This window comes from Larus michahellis, chromosome 5 (genome assembly GCF_964199755.1).
Source record: "Larus michahellis chromosome 5, bLarMic1.1, whole genome shotgun sequence".
In the NCBI taxonomy this organism is placed as follows: Eukaryota; Metazoa; Chordata; class Aves; order Charadriiformes; family Laridae; genus Larus; species Larus michahellis.
The window spans coordinates 52,601,596-52,621,914 of NC_133900.1; the positions used below are offsets into that span (position 1 = coordinate 52,601,596).

Below are 20,319 nucleotides of genomic sequence, written 5' to 3' on the forward strand. Positions count from 1 at the left end.
GCTAAGTCCAAACAATTGTAGAAGCAGTATCTTCTCCCCAGGTTAGCAGTAAAAGGGGTTCATGGAAAGTTAGGAATGTGGAGTGGGAAATCATTTAGCTTTCACTGCTAGGTGTTACTAAATTATAGCTCTAGGTTCGAGTCACTATCAAAACACCATATATCTAGAAGGTTTTCACACAGAGCTATAAATCATGTTTACTACATGTATAAGTTGAATGAGTGCATGAACTTTGCAATGCAGTCCAGGAAAATATAATTACATGTGTGTGTGTTTTTGACTGTGAGAAATATGGACAGGAAGCTCCAGGCTATTCCACTGTTGTGTCTTAAATACACTTCTAGAAATTGTTTTTACTGCTTCCCGGAAATAGCAATTTGGTAAAGCAAAGAGGCTTTCTTGGGTTTTACATAACTCTTTTTGCCAAGAAGTGGCAACCACCAGCCCTTCCAAGGCACTGGGGGGGAGATCAGGAATGCCTGTAAAGCAGTGTCAGCAGCAGAACAGCAAGTGGGGCTTTTCTGTGGTATAGGATAGTGGAGAGCAGTATTGCAGGATATAAATTGAAAATTGCCCAGCTGTTCAGTAAGACAGGTGTAGGATCTGTCTTTTATATAATGGAACAGAATGGAGATTCCAGTTGCTTGTATTCGTAAATGAGGCAAATAAATCTGCACACTTGTCTGCATCTATACGAACAGAAATATTTAAAACAAATGAGGTGGTCGTGGCGTTTCCTTGTTAGTGTTGGACTGGGCTTATATGATCTTGAACAGAAAACCTGGCATCTGACTGGGGTTGTTGGTTTCTTTCTGGGTGTACTTATATGCGTTTGCAGATAGGGAAACTACAAGCAAGAAAATAACTTGGTGGAAAATGCAGGGTCTGAATTGTTTAAATTATATTTTGAGCCTGATTGCACCCTGGCCCTTGGAACTCCAGGCATGATCCCTTCTAGTAACTAAAATGATTTGAATGTTATGGCGCAAAGTTATATTTAGTTCGTATTTGGAGAAAGAATAACAACCAGGCGCGGGGGGAGGCAGCTGCATTCTTGTCACTTCTTCCCAACTCACATCCACAGATGTCAAACCCCACCCTCCCTCCTCGGCCGAAATATTAAGAAATTATTCTCTCAAACTATTGGGTTGAGGACAAGGGGGACTGAAGGAAACCTGCCCCCGCTGGTTTTGTGTCGAGGTAGGGCTTAATTTATTGCAATAGCTCCTTCTGTTCGTACGGGCTGTGAAGTCAGCTGCACCCGCTCCAGCGGGGTGTGGGTTAAAAGGGTGTTTCTCAGCAGCACCCTGTGGCCGTAGAGAGCTGCCTTTGCCTAATGGAAAATTGCAGGAGTGGAAGCAAGAAACAGTGCTTGTTTTCTCTCCCCAATGTTCATTCCCTACACCCCTCCCAACTATAAAAATGTGTAGAAATCTGTCACCATTTCTGGTGGAATATCTACTTGCGACCTTGGTTTTGGCCCTTTCTCCCATATCTCATGGCAAACTGCTGTGGGAAGTTATCTCTGTGTCCAGGAGCATCAGAGGTTGCAGATTCCCAGCACTTAAAAAGGCTGATTTTTTTCAAGAATCACTGTCTAATGGCTAAGAAATGAGTTGAGGTATGGCGTAGGGACACCTCCCTCAAGATTTACACCCAGGGCCAGAGAGCAGACTGCTCTCTCCTCCTCTGTCTTCAAAGCATCCAGACTGGAGCTTTGGCTCCATGGGTGCAGGCACGTGGCAATTCACGGGATCCCCCCCATTAGCCAGAAAGATGCTGTATATTGGTATTAAAAAAAAATGTGTTGGTAGACATATGAATTAACAATTTTAACAATCTGGCTTAACAAAATGACTTCGGGTTTCAAAACAATCCCTTATGGCGTTGCTATCCCGCTCTTGTGGTGTTGCCCTGATGCATAACCTGCAAACAGGGCAAGAGCGGCACTACAGCAAGCAGCCATAGGGCAGAACTCTCAAAATGCATTAGATCATTTCTGCTTACATACAACACAAAGCTGGAGTCTAGGACGGCTGAGATCGTGTCACTGTCTGCTTGAGGAGTAATTGTATCTGCTTTTTGATGCTGCATTGGAGCACAGGACAGAAGCCGACAGCAGCAAGGGATGGGAAGCTGGCAGCAGCCAGGGTTCAGCCTGTTTCTACCTCGCTGGCAGCTGTAGGTGAAACAGCAGGTACTTTCCTGGGATTTTGCCTCCCTAAGCAGCTGTAGGAATGTATCCAGCCTGCAGGGTGGCAGGCTGTGCCCTGGGCTCTGCTCCCGTCCCGCCTTGCTCAGCTGTGAGCGCAGGTGGGCAGCCGCCAAGGGACACCCACCCCAGATCAGTGCCCTGGGAAAGCTGGTGGCTATTGGGCACTCTGCTCTCATGCCCACCCCCTTGGCATGTTATGGGCCAGTTCTGCAAGGTGGGGAGCTCCCTTCAGTACCAGTGGCGCACATAAGGAATTGGGGTGCTCAGCACCTTTTACTGCATCTTTTCACTCTGTTCATATAGTAGAAGATAGAACTGCCGTAGAGAAGCCCTGGAAATTTAGCTCCAGGGGAATCTGAGGTGTTCTAGGCAGCTTAATTTATGGATTCAGAGGGAGAATACGTTTCTGTCTGGATAGTGTGAGATTTCCATGGTATGCCATGCGAGGCAGCGCTGTCAGCAGCACCCACTGCACAGGGGATGTTGCAGAAGAGCCTTTTTGGAAAACACACTTCTCCTCCCCACCACCTCCCCTCCAAATACTGACAGCGCAGAGTGGCGAGATGTGCCAAAGTGTATCTTGACTTGAAAAGCATTCATCCGTCACTGTTGCAGTCCCAAGGCAGGGCTGTGCAGATATGTAGTGAAATAAGACCCAGTGGATGCCTGTACATAAGAAAGAGAGACAGAGGTCCGTGATGATATCAACATTTTATTCTTGCTGTAGCCATCTACACGAGGTTCAGCTATCATTGGCTTGCCAGGGTCTCTGAAGCCTCTGGTGTATGCGAAGGCACTGATTCCAGAGAGAGAATACTGCTTGCGCAGAAAGTTATTAACGCAAAGATGATAGGTAGTAAAATGGGAATATTTACAGCACCAAATGAACAGAAGCAAGGTTTTAGCATCTATGTCCTGAGGCTGTACCTCATTGAGAAGTGTGTGCAGCTGTATCCAGCAAAATTCAGAGCAGGAAAAAGAGTGGGGGGAAATTTTTATTCCTCATCCCAGTAAAGTCGCTGGAGGTGCTAATGAAGGGCTGCAGAGGACCATGCTAATGTTTTTCTTCTCAGGCAGAAAGGCTTCAAGAAACGCACCCTTTTCTAAATGTCATAAATGTCTGCGAATAGATCCTGTGACAGAGAGCGATCCAACAATTCCTCAGAATGAAAGGTCAATCAAAGGAAAATGGCATTTAGGAGGACCAAGCTTACTGCTGACCCAAACATGTGACAGATCCAGAGGCAACTCTGGTGCTGTCAGGAGAGCTTGTGCAGTCTGCCCCAGCGAGGCACATGACGTGACTGGGAAACTATCTGATTCCTCCAGGTCTCAAAATTCATCAGGAGTCAACCTGAATGTCGGAAGGAAAGGGATTTTGAAGGAGCTACAGCAGGTTTCCAAGTTGGGAGGAGGCTGCTCTCTCTCCACTGTCCCTGCTTGCCCTGCGCTAAACATTTTTCCCCAGCACTAATTATAGAACTGTTTTTGTCATTTGAATATGCATGGAGTAGTATCCTGGCTCACAAGATTGCAATGAAGTTGCTCTTAAAGTTTGACTTGGTTTGGTAGGGCTCTAGGTCAGAAAGGACCTCTCCAAGGGCCAACCCAGAATTCCAACAAGGCTGTGGATTTGTCTGAGCCGTTCTGCTCCTTTACACTGAGCGAGATGTTGCACCATGTAGGGAAACATAGCAGAATTTGGGGCTGGATCCTTGCACGCTGTTGGTGAATTCAGCTTTATCAAAGCAAACGCACACCTCCCCTCCTGATGGGTGGATTTCCTCTTTAAAAGATTCAGCAACGCAGCCTGTGTCAGATCAGCATTCGAAGGATCTTGGGATTATCTCTCCATCCACAGAGCTGGTTGGAGATTTCCCAGGGTGAAGAATATTAAGAATGTGGTTTGTAGTGCTTAGAAAGACGTGGACAGGCAGAATTTCTCATGGTGTTTTGCCCGTTCCCTCAGAGTATGGGAGGGCACCATCACGTGTGAGACACTGTCCCACAGGTGTCCACAGAAGGTGTGCAGGGATGGGTGTTATCTTTGCCAGGGGCTGACTTTTTCAGAATAAGCACTCTCAAGATCCCCCTTTGGGTCTTCAGGAGTTCATCAGAATCTGAGCGTGTCTAAGACCCATTGATTTAACCAGGCTCTTAGTTAAACTAATTAATGAGTTTCAAGCTAGTTCATGACTTTTTTCTCAGCTAGAGAAGCATTTCTGTTCACCAGCAAAGCTGCGAAATTCATGAGCGCGATTCAACATGAGTAACTGCAACAGCAGCTCTGTGGTCATTCATGAGCTGGACTGTGTGTATTGCCTTAGTCATGCTGGGGAAAATTCAGGCAGACACTGAAATAATAGGAATTAGTCATGAGGAAGTGCAAATATGACCTCTTTAGCTTATCCCATGTGGGTCCAATCCTGCAAAACACTAGGAACAGGAATAAAATATGAGGGAACAATTCCAAATCCCACAAACATCTTGTGGGTTTTGGGTGCAACTCAGCATTAGCAATCCTTAGCAAAACATTTTGGCCTTATGCAAGAGCAGGGCACTTATTATCACACCCATTAATAGACTATTCTGGGAAGAGCCTTGCTATTGCAGTCTGTGTGGGGAACTCCTGCAGTTAATGAAAAGGCAGAAGAGGCAGATGCAGGAAAAAGACGCTCTGCTTCAGCTTTTCAGACCCTTGGGAAGAAATTCCGGTTTGAATTCAGCCACGGGACCATTCCCGCTGTTTGAGTCTTTACCACTTCTTTTTTCTGAGTGTTGGTCTGTCCAAGTGCATCCTGTTATCATGTGGCAAACAGTGTGTTCACTCTGGCATTCCAGGGACACTCTGTTTTGCATGAAATTATCACCTTTTACAAAGAACAAATATTTGTCAGTCAGGTCAAACCAGCAGGCTTGCCAAGGAATTTATAAAAATATCCTCTTTTGGACTATAAGCAGTGCTAACATGACAGGCTATGCTGTATCTTTCGGTGAAGCGCTACCCAATGAACGCTTTATGTCTGACAACTGCAGGCTTATGCATCTCAGATAAAGCCCATCTGGTGACTATTAAAGGGAATTACTGTACATACAACATGAAAGGATTTTAAATTTCTTTTGTGGGGGGCAGTGTTTTGTTTTAAGTACCAGTGCTGTTATTCATTTTGCCTTCAGGATAGGTGTTAATTTTAAACAACTACAGTTGCTTTACCAAATACAGCTGAACAGTTTGTGTAATGGACTCCTCCTTGCTATAGGATGAGGGTGCTTTGGAAGAGCAAAAGAGATTCAGAACCAGGCTTCCCTGGTTATTATTATTATTCCCTGGTTATCAGGAGATGATGATGATGGCAAGGCTACAGCTTCAGGTCTTGCACAAACCAGTATCATCTCTGTTGTTATATCCCTCTGTAATTGCCTGCATTTTTTAGACTTTGTTGTAAGTGATTTTTGGTAAACGCCTTTCGCTATATCCCTGTATAGCAGTCAATGTAATGCCCTGTTTGATGACTGGTCTTTAAATCAGTGCTATATCACTGGCAAAAGCAATAACAGCTCTTTCTCTCTCTGTTCTTTCTTAGGTCCCCCAAGAATTGCCGATAAAGTGATTCACCGTCAGTCCGTGAGGCTAGGGAGGACCATCAAGCTCCTGTGCCCAGTGGAGGGCGACCCCCCACCTCTCACCATGTGGATGAAGGATGGACGCACTATCCACAGCGGCTGGACGAGGTTCCGAATCCTTCAGCAGGGGCTGAAAATCAAGGAGGTGGAAAGCGAAGACGCGGGAACCTACATTTGCAAAGCCACCAATGGGTTTGGCAGCACCAACGTGAACTACACCCTCATCGTGATTGGTGAGTAGAGCTGGAGAAAAGCCAAGCCTCACCTTGCTTTGGGGGGAGTGAGAGCGAGCTGATTTCTGTGTAGCTGTCAGTGACTGTAGATTTGCTTTGCTAATCATTTAGTGACCTCCACTCTTAACTGGCCCTTTTCAGTGTTTGAGGATTGCCAGAGCTGGCTGTGTTGCTGCACATCTTCTGCTGCAGCCGGCTGCAGGCAGATAAGATTACTCAGTGCCAAAGGTTACAAATAAACAGAAATGATGCAATAGTCACTAGGGTCCAGATCACAATGAATTCCACACAGGAAAGGCTGTGCGATAAGGAGAGGTCACACTGATCTTTATGTTTGCTGTTGGAACAGGATAGGTCTCAAAACAAATGTTAAGGCACCCATATAAAAACGCACAGCTGGAAGATCCAGGTACTGAGCCTTTGCAAAGCATGGTGTCTTCAGGCATAATAATCTTTAGATTGGAACAAAGCTCAGAGCTGGCATATGACCCAGGGATGCTCAATTCCTGAGAAATCCTCTCGATGGAGGTAGGATTAAAAAAGCTGCAGATGCCATCTTGGTGATCATGGGTTCTCTGTCTGTGATTTTGACAGTCTTCAAAGGGCTCACTTGGCCTGGCGATGGGGTTTTGGAGTCGCCTGCTGGGCTGAGCATTCCTGAAGGCCCCCAAAGACACTTCTCTGGGTAATCAGATATTCCTCTGCTGTGGCTGCCCCAGAAATATACTCATTGCTCCTTGTCTGTGAGGAGGGAAGGAGCTGGAGGAAATTTGGCATGCTGGAGGATGCTGAGGGAGCAAAGGGGAGGATTACGAAGCAGGGGATGAGATCAGGTATCTTGCTCACTCCACTGCCTGATCAGCACCCTCAGTATCTGGTCTACAGAGTTCTGTTTCTCTCAGACAGTGGAAGTGAGGACAGAGTTTAGGGCAGGTTCCAGCTGCCTACTGGTTGGCACTTGGCCTGTTTTTGTTCTGTTTCTTCTTCTTCACCTTCACAGTAGGAAGGCTGCTGTGGGCTCAGAGCATGTAGCAAACACTTGGTGCTGCTCGATGGAGGATTATCACCCGGTAACAGGGTGATTCTTGGAGAAGGCACTTTGCTGCAGAACCTATATGGGAGAGAGACCAGAATGTAAATGTCTTATCAGGAAAGAGATGCTTGTGTGACGGAAACCTTCTTGCTATATGACTCCTATAGCACCAGTGGGATAAAGGCGGAAAAGCCATCTTACAGTTTACATCGTCTGCGGATTTGGTTTTCCTCGTTTGCCTCTTTCCTATCCACATTCATGCATCTTTCTTTGCTACACTGAGCAAAAAGGGTGAAGTGGAAACCGTCTATAAAGAGTCATGTCTATACAGACTCCTTTTGGATGTGCTTTCCAGACTGTTTGGTGTGGAGAAAGGAGTGCTATAGGAGCCTGCTTCAGTCCTCTTTGTGCTTTTGCAGTATGTGGAGGTTGACAAAGTCTTTGATCTTCTGTGTCATCCAGTATCTTCTATAAATCTCAGGGCCCAAGCCAGCTCGCATTATTCCAAGGCAAAGAGCCATCAAGGCATCTGTAAGTCAAAGAAGGCTCTGATTATTCTCGGTAGCACAACAGAAACAAATGAAAGGGAAAAGCCAGGAGGCACAGGGTAAAAGTTGGACTAGAATTCAGGAAAGATTGAGGCAAAAACTCCAATTCAGTTGTTCAGGGAAATTGGATTATCAAATTTAATTGTGTTAAGAACAATAGTGTTCATTATATTTGGCACTGAAAAGCCCTGGGCACAAACACTAGTTATTTGGAGCCTCATCGGGCAGCTATGGAAGGAAATGGCAAGCTCCCACTGGCTTCTGTGGGTGTGAGATTGAGCCCTATGCAAACAAATATTGATCACCAAGTGCCAAGAAAAGGGCAATGTTACAATAAATGCGTGGCAGACATATGGGCTGAGTTACCCTTCATCTCCATGTATGCTTCTAATGCTGGCTAAACACAGTATTTCGTAGCCTCTTTGCACCTTCCTTCCTTGTTTCACAGTGCACCCTTGTGCATTGTTGTTGCTCGGAACATTTCTGACAGATTACTTATGTCCCTCATCTCCACTGGTACAGATGTGTTCACATAATGTTTCAAGCCAGTTGCTTTTCACTAGAATGATTTCCCTTGAAAACAAATGTTCCCCTAGTGTCTTTCTTGCCAAGGTCTGCAAGTAAACACAAGGTATCACTGACTTGTTCTTTCAAAGGATCCAAACATTTAATGCATTGGCCAGATGCTTGTGTTCGTCTTGGTGAAAATGCTTTTGGTTGAGAGCATATCAGTCCTTTGTTGATTTTTGAGAAGGAGGCAGTGTTTTAAGACCAACTGCATGTGGGTTTTGAGGATCAAGATCAAATTGATGGAGCTGTTTTGTTTGTGCTCCGGAAAGCACAAACTTCATTAGGCGGAGTGGCCTTTTGAACCATATGGCCTCTCTATTCTCCCACTCCTTCAAAGGAGAAAAAGCCCTCTTATTCCAGCTTTACTGCGGACACCAAACATGTAAAACCGTGCAGGTGTCAGACATGGGCAAGGTGGTTAAGATATTAAATCTAGAGTAGCATCAAATGATTTATTAATTGTTGGGACTTGAAAAAATAAAATCCATTTTTACATGAAAACATTCTGGGAATTGAAGCAGTAATATCTGTAATCCATACAGTAGCTTATTGAAAGAGTTTGAAGTTATGCTATATGCTTGTAACTGAGCTCTGCCACACCACTGGCAAGCGAGGAACTGTCACACCTGTGTTATATACGTGTGCACTGCAGCAGGACAAGGTGATGGTTTACCCAAGGTCCTACAGAGACCTGAGACTAAAATTCATCTGTTTTCAACCACTTTGCCTGCACTTAGTGCCACATAACTCTTATCTTAAGTAAGTCTTATTAGTCTCTATAATCCATTAGAGTATAGGGAACCAACAAAAGTCTGTGACATTGTACAAAGGAATAAAAAAGGGCAGTGGATCTGCCAACATCAGTGGGTGCCAGCAGACGTGGCAGAGGTGAGCTCCCTTGTCTATGTTGCACGTTGACCTCTGTAAGATGGAATAATTTTGGTATAAGCCTGTTTGAATGTTGCTTTGTGGCTTTCATGAGAGATCTCGCCTGCAACCAGCCAGCTCAGTGTATGAGCAGAACAAACTTAGGTCTGCCTCTACACGTCTGGTAGACATACCTACACGTTTCCTGGCGGGAGAACTTCTCAGTCTGTAAGTGTGGATGAGACGAATTACTGTGATTTTACAGATGGTAACTAAGGCAAAGAGAGACCAGGTGATTAGACCAAGACCACAAAAAATATGAGCTGTGGCTCAGAGTTGAGTCTAAACCTCTTAAATCTTACCCTAAAAGACTATTCCTCCTTCATAACACTTGGTAAAATCTTTTCTTCCTAATTTAGCGTCTTCCTGCTGCTGCGTTGGAAGGGAGTCTTCTCTTATTCTAGGTTTTTGATCTTGCTTCTCAGACAAAGGTTTTGCCAACCCAGATGGTAGCAATTGGTTTCTGCCCTGCTTATTTCCCCATCTTCTCAGACTGCAGGACCCGTATCCCAAAGATCCAAGGAATCCTGCTCTAATACACTCCTGTGTGAAATATAAGCCAGTAAAAGCAGATAACCAATACAAGTCAAAACTACAATTTCCTTTCTTAGCCAGTCTTAATAGTCTTTGTGGCTTACCACAAGATTTGGGATGCCAATTACACTGCAGACAGATTTACAAATGCTGGAAGAGGAACTTCTCTTTAATCAGTATTAAATCAGCATTGCAGTTATTAAGTACAATGGTTCCTTATTGTGGAGAATTATCTGTAGCTCATCAAAACAAATGTGCTGTACCTTCCCAAAAAGTTATTTGTGCAATGGTGCCCATGAAAATCTTATCTTTAAGGTTTTTTCCCAGCTGAATCAATTCATAAGAGCTGATTTATAACCTACAGGTGTGAAATGTAACATTATTTTGTTTCTAGATTCTTGGTTGAAACCTACAGTTTCTTTAGTGCAGAATAAAACTTCCTTACCAGTGTGCTCTAAAAGGAAGCCTAAGGCCAAAGAGGAAGAAACAAAATTTTGAATAGCTGCTCATTATTTGAAAACTATCCACCTTGCATGCTGAATGGAGGTATGTTCTGCAGAAAAAAAAAAAAAAAAAAGCATGTGGTGGTGTAACTGAAGCCTGTATCAGGCTGTGGCCAGTCTGGAGAAACTCTGTGGTTGCACATATGGAGCCATCACACGATCCAGCCGTCAGGCCCTCACTGGGAAATCTTTGCCCAAATGGGTGAGATTTTCCTGATTTATGAATAACTGAAAACAAAGTCTTCTAACAAGGAAGTGCTGGACAACCTCCATTACCATCTCTTTCTGCAATAATAAACAGTATCACTCATTCCAGAAGTCTGGTCGTTCTCTGAAGGGAAAATTGTTGGTGAACAGCTGTAGGAAAGACTATGAGTAAATATTTATGCTGTAGCATAATGACCTCTTTCACTAATGCACAACACAGAGGACCTTTCACTTTCAGAAGTGTTAGGGGCCAAATCCTGCAAGGTGTGCCAGCATTGCAACATGCGGGGCTATTGCTACAGGTGCTGCCAGTAAATACTTCATCTTGCATCAGTTGCACAACCAAGTGATGGAAGATCAAACTGTCTCTATTTTTGCATCTGCATGCATGTTTCTCGTTACCTTCTGTAGCAAAGAAAAAGGAAGCAGCAGCAAGAGTGGGGTTTAGGATTGTCTCTGCACTGTAGATTTCTTGCTTCACTTGGAATTTGTACATTGCCAAAGACATATCTTGTTTGGGTGCATCTCCGCACACCATCAGAAAATATCAACACTGAAGTCCAAAGAACAGCCACTCCAGTGTTTCTTTTTCTTGTCCCGTATCTCTGACTGCTGTAATTGTTTTTTTCTCTTTTTTTGGTTTATTTGGAGGAAGATTTTGGTGAAGAATCCACCATCCATCAGTTCATGCCTCGCTGTGGTGCATGGCCCTTTGAGTGACCAAGCCACTTGGCCCCATTTGAGCTGCCGAGCAATAAAATCTTGATGCAGAGAGCAGGAGGAAGAGTGCAGCTTGTTGTCCTAAACCTCTGATGGGCTGTTTGAGCTACATCTTGTTTTCAAAGAAATCAAAATTACTATTAAATGCCTGCTGCCTGTCTGCTGCAATTGATTGCTTGAGAATCTTCCCCGACATCAGAAGATTTATCTTTAAAGTAGCTTTTTCCTGCTGAGCCAGCTGCTATTTTATGCTTTTTTACAGCTTGTCTAAAGACAGCTCTCTTTGATAACAGGCATGTGTGAAAAATTTGCATTAAAATAACCTTTTTTTTAAAGAGTCAGCATAAGTATCCTGAAAAAAAATCATGGCAATGTCTGAATGGGTATTTATTCTAATGTCCTTTTTCTGCTCCTAGTAGTAGAAAATACTGTGTGAAAAAAAAATCAAGTACAGTAAAATATGGTTTGCATTACAGTTCTCCAATGAAGTCATCAATCCGTGCCTCAGAATTCATTTATAGTGCAAAAGCTGAGAAAACATTTGTAGCCCAGAGTCAGGTGCCACCAGCCATCTTGGAAAAGCATGACAAATTCATTTATGTTTGGGTTTTGGCCTCTTAATAAACTCTGGGGACCAGAGAGAGATGTGCTCAGCAAGAAGACGTGAATCAACATTGAGTCAGCAATGCGTGCACCAAGGGACTGCTAATGCTAAGCAAAAACTGAAATGAGTCAAAGCTTAAAAAAAAGAGAAAAAAGGTGCAGTATTTGCATTTGAGAACATGGTGGTGTGGCTTGTGCTGGTCATGGTATGGAGTTCACAATCCATCTATAGCGCATTTACTTCAACGTCAAGTGTGAAAAGCAGCCCATCCAGCGTGGGACCGTTAACACAATCACAGGGCATATAATCATGACTAATGAAGATTAGTCAGTTGTTATATGGAAATGAAGAATTCCTTGTGACAATAAACAGTAACAAAGTTCTCATGTTTAATTTGTTAAGGCCCCAATTCGGCAGCTGGATCTACGTTGGTGGCCTCCTGTGCATACGCAGTGTGATTAACACCAGATGAGGATCTGGCCATAGTCACTAATGCTTAGTAATGGTTATGTTGCTAATTAAAGCTCAGATTGTTTTTGGCCTTCGGGAGCTTAGCAGAAAAGGGGAGCCATAGTTTACTGCAGCAATTGCAATCATTGCACAAGGACTTCTTGTCAGTGTGTGGTGTGGTGTCACTGGGTCACAGTAACCCCTCTGTGGAGATGCAGGTTGGGCTTCAGTTCATAACAAGACCTATCTTAGTGGTGTTGCCAAGTGAGGGTGTCCTGCATGTCAACCTCTGGGAAGAGGCTGTCAATCTGCATGAACTGATCCCATTGACTAGAGGAGTCAATGAAATGCTCAGTACATAAAATGTGAGTATTTTCATGTTTCGGTGCAAACTCATAGCTAAACACCGTTCATTTGGAAATGAAGCTCCTTTTCCACTGGAAGTGACTCATCATTGACTAATCATGCCCTCACCCAAGCAAGGGCTCTTCCTTCTGAGTGTTTATTAGCGTAGGCATAAAGGCACACACCCTGACCAATCTTGGTGTTGCTCAGGGACTGCACAAGCATGTTAAAAGAAATCTAAAAGCAATTGGGTATTCCTATCTGCTGAATTTCAGCACTGCTTCATTTCCTCCTCATTTGGGGAATCCCGCTCAGAGTTCAACAAACTCCTTGTCCTCATGAGCAGCATGTTGAGTCCTGGAAAATGTCCACTGTCCTGCGAGAGGAAAGGGGGAGAGGGAAATACTCCAAAATGAAAAGTGACTATTCCTGGATTGCTGCAGAAAACCAATTTCACTAGTTTTAGTCAGTTTGATGAGTGCTACACTGGATTGATGTCACAACAGCCCATAATAGTTTGTTCTTGAAAAGCTCTTTCTCCATAAAGAGGTGATGATGTGAGTGACAGTATTAGCTGTGACTGTCCTAAAAATGACTGATCAAAAATGTAGCGACAAGTGATTTGGCTGATGGCTCTTGGTGAATGGGTGTAAAAGGCTGGAAAATATCACAACCGGGCAGCAGTCTTGTTTCTTCCAGGTCCAGATCTATAATGTAACTCGGTGCTAATGCTGTATAATGTCCACAGTTTTTACAAGATCTTTGTTAGGTTTTATTAGTTTCGTTTGATTTTATAACAAACTTCACAGTATGCTTATCAATACATCATGTCCTGGCAAACAAAAGCCTCACTGTTTTGGGTAGATTTCTGTTTTCCCTTCGTGAAGCTGTAACATAGGAGCCAAGTTAAGAAGGTGACAACACCTGTTCACAATTTAAAGGAAATGAAAAGATTTTTTTCCATGAGTGTAAGCATGAAATTCATACGTATATGGATGGATATATAATTTTCCCCTATACTCCATCCTGTGGTAGGCTGCGGCAAACCAGAGCTGCAGCCAGTGTAAATTCGAGGCATGCAGGACATATGGATGCATTTAGTCCGCAATCCTTTGCAGATGCTTTGGAGCGTGTAGCTGCTGCTACACCCATGCAAATAGCAAACTGCAGCTCTGTTTGCTGCATGAATATTGTTTGGGAATGAAAGCAATACACAATGCCAGGCAGGCTGATGTTAAAAGTGTGTTTGATCTGAGCAATTTATGGCTTCCTTCTGTTAAACACTATTAATAGAATTAGCCTCTGATCCCAACAAATTTGAGGCATACATGTCGGGTTTTTCTCATCAGTATGTCTGAGGCTAAAAACATCTTTTGCCTCTGACTCGATGAATCAGAATTGTCTTTGTTACAATCCTCCATACAGCTAATGGACAGAATTTCAGCCTGTGTTGACAGAACAATGATGATGTGCACAGCCACTGATTTGTCCACACCTATGGATCTATAATGCTTAGAAGTAGCTGCATGTGTGAAGCCAAGGCAGTCCCTGGTCCAAGCAGGTGATATGTATGTGTGTGGAAAGCAAGCATGCAGAAGGTGGTCTAGATTACCAGTAAAGATCTGCTGTGACTGCAGAATAGTAGTTAAGAGTCTTTTAATTAATAGCGCCCCAAGTAGTGAGACGCTATGACACTAATTGCAGACCTGGTCATCAACAGTTTTGAGATATCTACCATCTTGCCAACCATCCAAGACGGCCATCTTCCCCAGGTAGCAGGATCTTTCTGTTAACTTTCCTACAACTACTACTGTCCTCTCCTTTTCCTGACAGTGTTTCCTTGGCACCTGTGCTCCGTCCCTCCTCTTCTTGCCAAAGGCTGGGAGTGAATGACTTAGCGTGGCCTCCTTGGACTCAGAGAACCACTGAAGCTGGGTTGAGCTTCACGGGCACAGTGTCTCCAGGAGGTCTCTGCCAGAGAGCTCCGTGTCCCCATGATGGCACTAGTGCCATCATACAGCTCCGCTGTCCTCAGTTTGCCTGGTAAACACCACTGATAGTGGTTTTTAGCCAAATTGAAGTCCCTTTGGTATCAGTTAACTCAGAAATGTACAAAAGGCACACTTGTAAATTAAGACACAGTGTATAATATTCATTACAGAAAGAACAGCACCAAGTTGGGCTAGTTTATAAGGTGTAGATTGAATGTTGATTTTGGAGGCTCCCTCTTTATGTGTAAAGGCACATACACACCATCAATTGCTCACGTGCTGTTTCTTGATCCATACATGCAGGTATGTTGCCTGTTAAAATGTATGATTGTTGAGGAGGTGTATTTTTACATTCCTGTAGGGTCTGGTTCTCTACCTTTCCTGTGCTGTCTTTGGCATCCACATTAAGAAAAAGATGAAGAAAAGGAAAAAAAAAAAAAAACCCAACAAAACTGCTGGAAATTAATGTATAAACCTATTTTAAAATACAATTTATTTTTGTTTGATGAGAGAAAGAACATATTCTGTGTTGTGCTTGATGAATAATATCATTGTGCTAGAACTCTTTGATGCTTCTTGCTTTATAATAACGTGGGTTTCATAGTCAGAAGTCCTGAGTGTTTACATTATACACTTTTGGCAATAAATTTGGAAAAGAAGAGAAAAAAAGCACTAATCCCAGGAGTTCTGAAACCCACACTCCTTCTTAAACGTACCCTGTTAAAGACATTAAGTCCCTTGCAAACATCCATCTATCAGCAGTTGAGAGTTTGTAAAAGGCGTACTTTGTTCTGAACTCCCTGCCCTACTGATTATGCACAGTTCTTTTATTTTGTGAATAGGATGACGACCCCTTAGCCTGGTAATGATGACAGATTTATGTATTTTAACACCCAGACGCTGCTGTATTTGTTAAGGGCTGCCAGACTCCAGCAGTGCTGCAACCGTAGTTTATTTTCATTGTCAGTTTGTGCTGCTTTTTAAGGTGTTCTGCAGCCACTGGAAGCAGTGCCGCTGCTGCTCTCAGAGGTTGAGATGTCAGGATGTTAAGAGCATAAGCCACCATACTTGGACTGTTTCCACTCATAAAATGTCAGTTTTACTCTGGTCGCGCTGACGGGGTGGAACCTGCTCCTCGCGCTGAAGCCAAGGAAAAGAAGGGAGAAATAAAACCCCTCCGAGCAGTAAAAGGAATCAGATAACAGAAGTTATCCCTTCACTTTCTACTCCCGTGATGTATTTTGCAGCTCTCAAGTTAATGTTTTAAAGAGAACCTTCTTTTAACGTGCAGTAAAAGCGAAGAACATAAACATACCTTGCAAACTTAGCTGTTAAAGCACTGTATGGGTCAACACATCTGTCCTCTATGCAATGCATCTGTCTGTGATTTCTTGTGGGTTGTTTTAAATTACTGCAAGTGGCAGAACAATAGGGAGACAAACAGTAAGAACAATGCTGTTGTTTAATAATAAGCTAAATTATTAATAGGCCTGTACAGAAAATATTTCATGTAAATTAAAAGGAAGCAAATGTTTTTATTTTCCATCACAATGATCCAGTGCAACAAAGGCAGTTGATATCTTTCTTCTTTTCTTCTTTTCTTTCTTTCATCTTGCTACAGATATGTGTGTTGCTGTATGTGTATGTAATTTTCTTACAGACACACTACAAAGGTTATAGGGCAAAAAAATGCAGAATAGGGATGGTTTTCTGATCTCTTCATGCCAACCAAGCGACTAAATCTGAGTTTATCACACAGTTGAAATGATGCATAGGACTTCTATTATGTCTTCTTTTTTTTTTTCTTTTTTTTTATTTTTACTTCCAATTCATCGTTTCCCTGAAAAATGTTGTCAAGTCAGTTGAACTACTGAGTCGAGTCTGTTTTCAGCTTGATTGTCAACAAAGGGCTTCAAAATATTTGGGACTGAATCCTCCATTGCAAAACTATTTTGATTTGGAAAAAGCATCACCGCCAAATTCTTTGTTGAGTTTTCTTTGGTCCAATATTAGGTGCTTCTCTTCTTAAAGAGAAACCATATGAGTTGGCATGTTGGTTTTGCACTGGGTTTTTTCAAGCTAGAATAAATTATGATGAGCTTTCTGCTGAAATAAACAAGGATCTTCATGTCACTTTTGTTGAATGTGCTGAAGAGCTGGTGACAGTCCTCCTCTTTCACTGGCAGGGCATTTGGGAAGGGAGCTGGATCCACTTCAGATGCAGGCTGGGATTCCCAGACCTGCCTGCTGCTCTCTCCAGAGCAATCCCAGGAATCTCATGGAGGAGAGTGATGGCGTCTCCCCAATCCCCGGCACAGTCCAGTGTTTGGGCTCTGTTTGCAGCGTCTCCTGACAACTGCAAGCCCACTGCAGTTTCTCCTGGTAGCCCTCGCGTGTGCTTTGGCAGGAGAAACTCCAACCCAGGAGAAAGTTGTGGGAATTTGACATCAAGTGGGTTGTTTCAGCCAACATCTCTCGTGAGCTGCTTTGGTTTGAGTGTGGTTTTGCTAATCCCTTTTCTTCAAGGAGGCTTGGAAGACGCAGCAGCCTTCACTTGTGGGAAGTGAGTAATATTGAGGGTGAATTTTGAGAAGCTGGTCTCTGCCTTTGGCTTGAAACGCAAGCAAGATGCTAGGCATGCTCCTCCCATCCTGACAGGAGTGCTCTTGAGATGCGAGACATCTCCTGCTCCACATTAATGGATTGGTTGGCTTCATCTATGGGGAATCCATCAATCCCTTTCCTCTGGGATGGTGTCTGAGAAGCTGTAATTGTAAATTGTAAATGACCTTTGTAAAAATATGTCTGTATGACCTGCAAAAAAAAGTTGTTGTTCTCTGGGTGCTCCGTCCTTGGGTAATTATGGAGAATTTTGTCGTGGCCCCTTGAAACCTTGCCATGATCAACAGGCAAAGGGCAACAACTTTCAGGGGTGGATTGCTGGAATTGCATCAGAAAGGAATTTGGCCACCCGACATCTTCAAGTGCCATCAGTGCTCATATGTATCTCCCATCCCTTTGCCAGGAATGATTTGGATACATTTTACGCTTGTTCTAGACAAAACCTAGGTCGTGGACATAGTCAGCTCTAAATTAAACTGTCAAACCTTAAATACAGGAGTTATGCCTTATATGTGGTTATTGCTATTTGTTTGTTTGACCCATGTTAGCTTTCCCTAGGAATTTTTGGCCCTTCTCATGTTCAAAGCTCCACACTTGACAGGAGTACAGGCTGCACACCGAACTGCTCACAAATTACATTTTTGCCACCCTTCATCATCTGCAGCAAGAGAGGGAATATTGCAGATCCTGTGACAGCATCTCTGTTCCTCCAAGGCCATGTTGGCGTGTCCTGAAGGGGAAACTCTAAAAGTTTCACTAGATCCTTCTGACCTAGTATTAGGAGAAAGTACTCTTCTGTGTTTGGGACCAAATCCATTCACCTTTGCTCATGTGCTATGGACCACAGAAATAGTTTCAGACGTGGGGCATAAAAGCCATAAGTTGCCTGCATGTCATTCCTGTTATTTCTGCTGCAGCCTGTTTTTACAGTATTTTATTGCTTTTCTTATTGACAGCTACCCTCCTGGAGCCCTGTACCAGCTTTTTTGATGCTTAGCACGGGGAGCCTGTTTGCTGTGGTGAAATAACCAGTTTGCTTATTCCCTTATGGACCTCTGACCTGCCTTTTTATATTTCAGATGTGGCACAATACCTGGTGCCACCCCAGCTCTGCAGGATGCGCAGTGATAACGATTTAACTTGTTGGGATGGCATTGCTTTTATGCCTTGCTTAGGTACAGTCCCATGGGCTTGTAAAGTAGTTTCAAGCCTGCTCACTTCATCCTGCCTATTTTAGGGGATTTGTGATGCAGTGAGATTTCTTCTCCAGCCTCCAGTGCTAAACCACTGCTAAGCTGAGATGATACAGCCAGTTCTTTGATGATACTTTGGTCTCTGCTCAGAGTGTAAAGTGGATTTTTAGCCACTGCTTTTCTCAAACCCCTCTTCCAGTATGGCATCACTCAGGCCACAAGTGAAATGCATTTCATGATCTTAGTGAGGGAAGAAGTGGACCCCACTTAGAGGTCTGTAATTTTAAAGGAGGATGGTAAACCGAACTTTATCTCTGGGGCCATCAAAGATGGAAGATAAAGGGGAGTTTTTCAAAAGCAGTCAGCCGAGGCTGAGTCAACCCCTTTTGAAAATCCCATGAACTTCCATGGGATAAGTATTGCCAATGCTGAAAGCTTTTGAAACCCTACCTAACCATCCAGTGACACCTTTTGAAAAATGTAAGTAGGGTTCACATGTGTTGAATACTGAGGTGCTTTCTCAGAAGCAGGTGTTTTGAAAGGAAATTGAGAAAATGGGTTTCTAAAGCAACTTAAATGGGCTATAGCGTCTGCCCTAGTTAGAAGGGACATAGTACTTAAGCTGAAGCTATTTTTTAACATAGTTTTCTCTCCTGTAAGCAAGGCCTGACCGATAAGTTGGCTGTTGCAATAAGTAATCCCTCTAATGCTAGTCCAGCACATTCAGCTGTTGTGTGAAGTCATGTGGAGCACAAAGCAATTGCAAGGTTTGTTCGTGTCTAACTCGGAGTTTGTACGATGCTTTGGGATTCAGAATATGAAAGACATTTCTGTACCACCTCTGGATATGAGATGTAACTGCTGCAACAGTTAAATACAAGTTAATAAGAACATGGAAGCTAGGGGCCTGAGACAGTCCCAAGGTTGTAGTAATCAATTTAATTTTTTTTCCACTTTAAGAAAACTCCAGGCTCAAATATCAGGAACACTGTTTCTGGATGTAGTCCATGTATGCAGTTGCCGTTGGTGTGGTGGGAAATCGGTGGAGTTACTCAGAAGGAATGTATGTGAGTGAGGAGCAGGGTGCTCTGCCCATGTTGCAGGGAGGCATCCTAATACCTGCCCTTGTTAGCTTTACGGCTGCTAAAATTCATTGCACTCGTCTGAGGGAAATGGCTTGTCTTGCAGTTCTGCAGGGAGGAATGAAGGAGAGAAGGAGCAAAAGGAGAAAAACATCAGGGAGGGATTTTTAAAAATCTTTCCTTCCTTTTGCATTGCAGACATGTTAAGTACTTAATATTTTAAGAGCATCTTCTTACTTAGAAAAGCTGGCAAAGATGGGATTCAGTATGAGTCTGCCAGATTGATTTATAAATCGGTCTTACAAACTCCTGCTGCTTAAACATAGCAGAATGCGACAATTAAAGCCAACATCTGGAATTCATTGGTGGAGCAGATCCTAGATAAACATTAAATGAATGTCCATTTCCTTAGCATTGGATTTCCTCTGGCTACCACAGCTTAAGTAGTGTCATCCTATCAGATAGAGCTGATGATGATAGCAGAGCAAATGTCAAAATCATGAGCCAGATCTATTTGCTCCATCTTTTAGCATTGAAATTAGGACTAAAGCTGGGTTGAAGAGGCACCCCTTGTTTTTTCCACTAGACTGTGGGGATGGTACCCTCATGTAACTAGCCTGGTTGTGTGGCTCGTTCTCTCCTGTGAAGATGGAATACTTCAGGTTAGTTAGGTAATTAAGTTAGGTTAGGAACTTTGTCTCGATAGTCTTTCTACTCTCTATTTCCCCCAAAACCTGTCAAGGTTACTGCAGTCTCTTTCCGTTCTCCAATGCCAGGAAGAGATGCTGTTTGTTCTTTTGTCAGAAACAGAGAATATTGGCTAACCAGTTTGGGACTAAGTCTGAAGTTATGTAAGTGGAAGCCAGTCACAACACATACCCGCCTGTCTTCCTTTGCAACAGACTTCTTCCTTGAGGC

General features: G+C 43.4%; 1 protein-coding gene across 3 annotated transcripts in view; it reads left to right on the forward strand.

The window, feature by feature from the left end:
• FGFRL1 (fibroblast growth factor receptor like 1) overlaps window positions 1-20,319 on the forward strand; it is a 186,007-nt gene that overhangs the window by 85,551 nt on the left and 80,137 nt on the right. For all 3 annotated transcript variants that reach the window (XM_074587313.1, XM_074587312.1, XM_074587311.1), the window contains exon 3: window positions 5,800-6,072. In XM_074587313.1, the coding sequence (XP_074443414.1) occupies window positions 5,800-6,072 (273 nt within the window). The remainder of the gene's footprint in view (window positions 1-5,799; window positions 6,073-20,319) is intronic.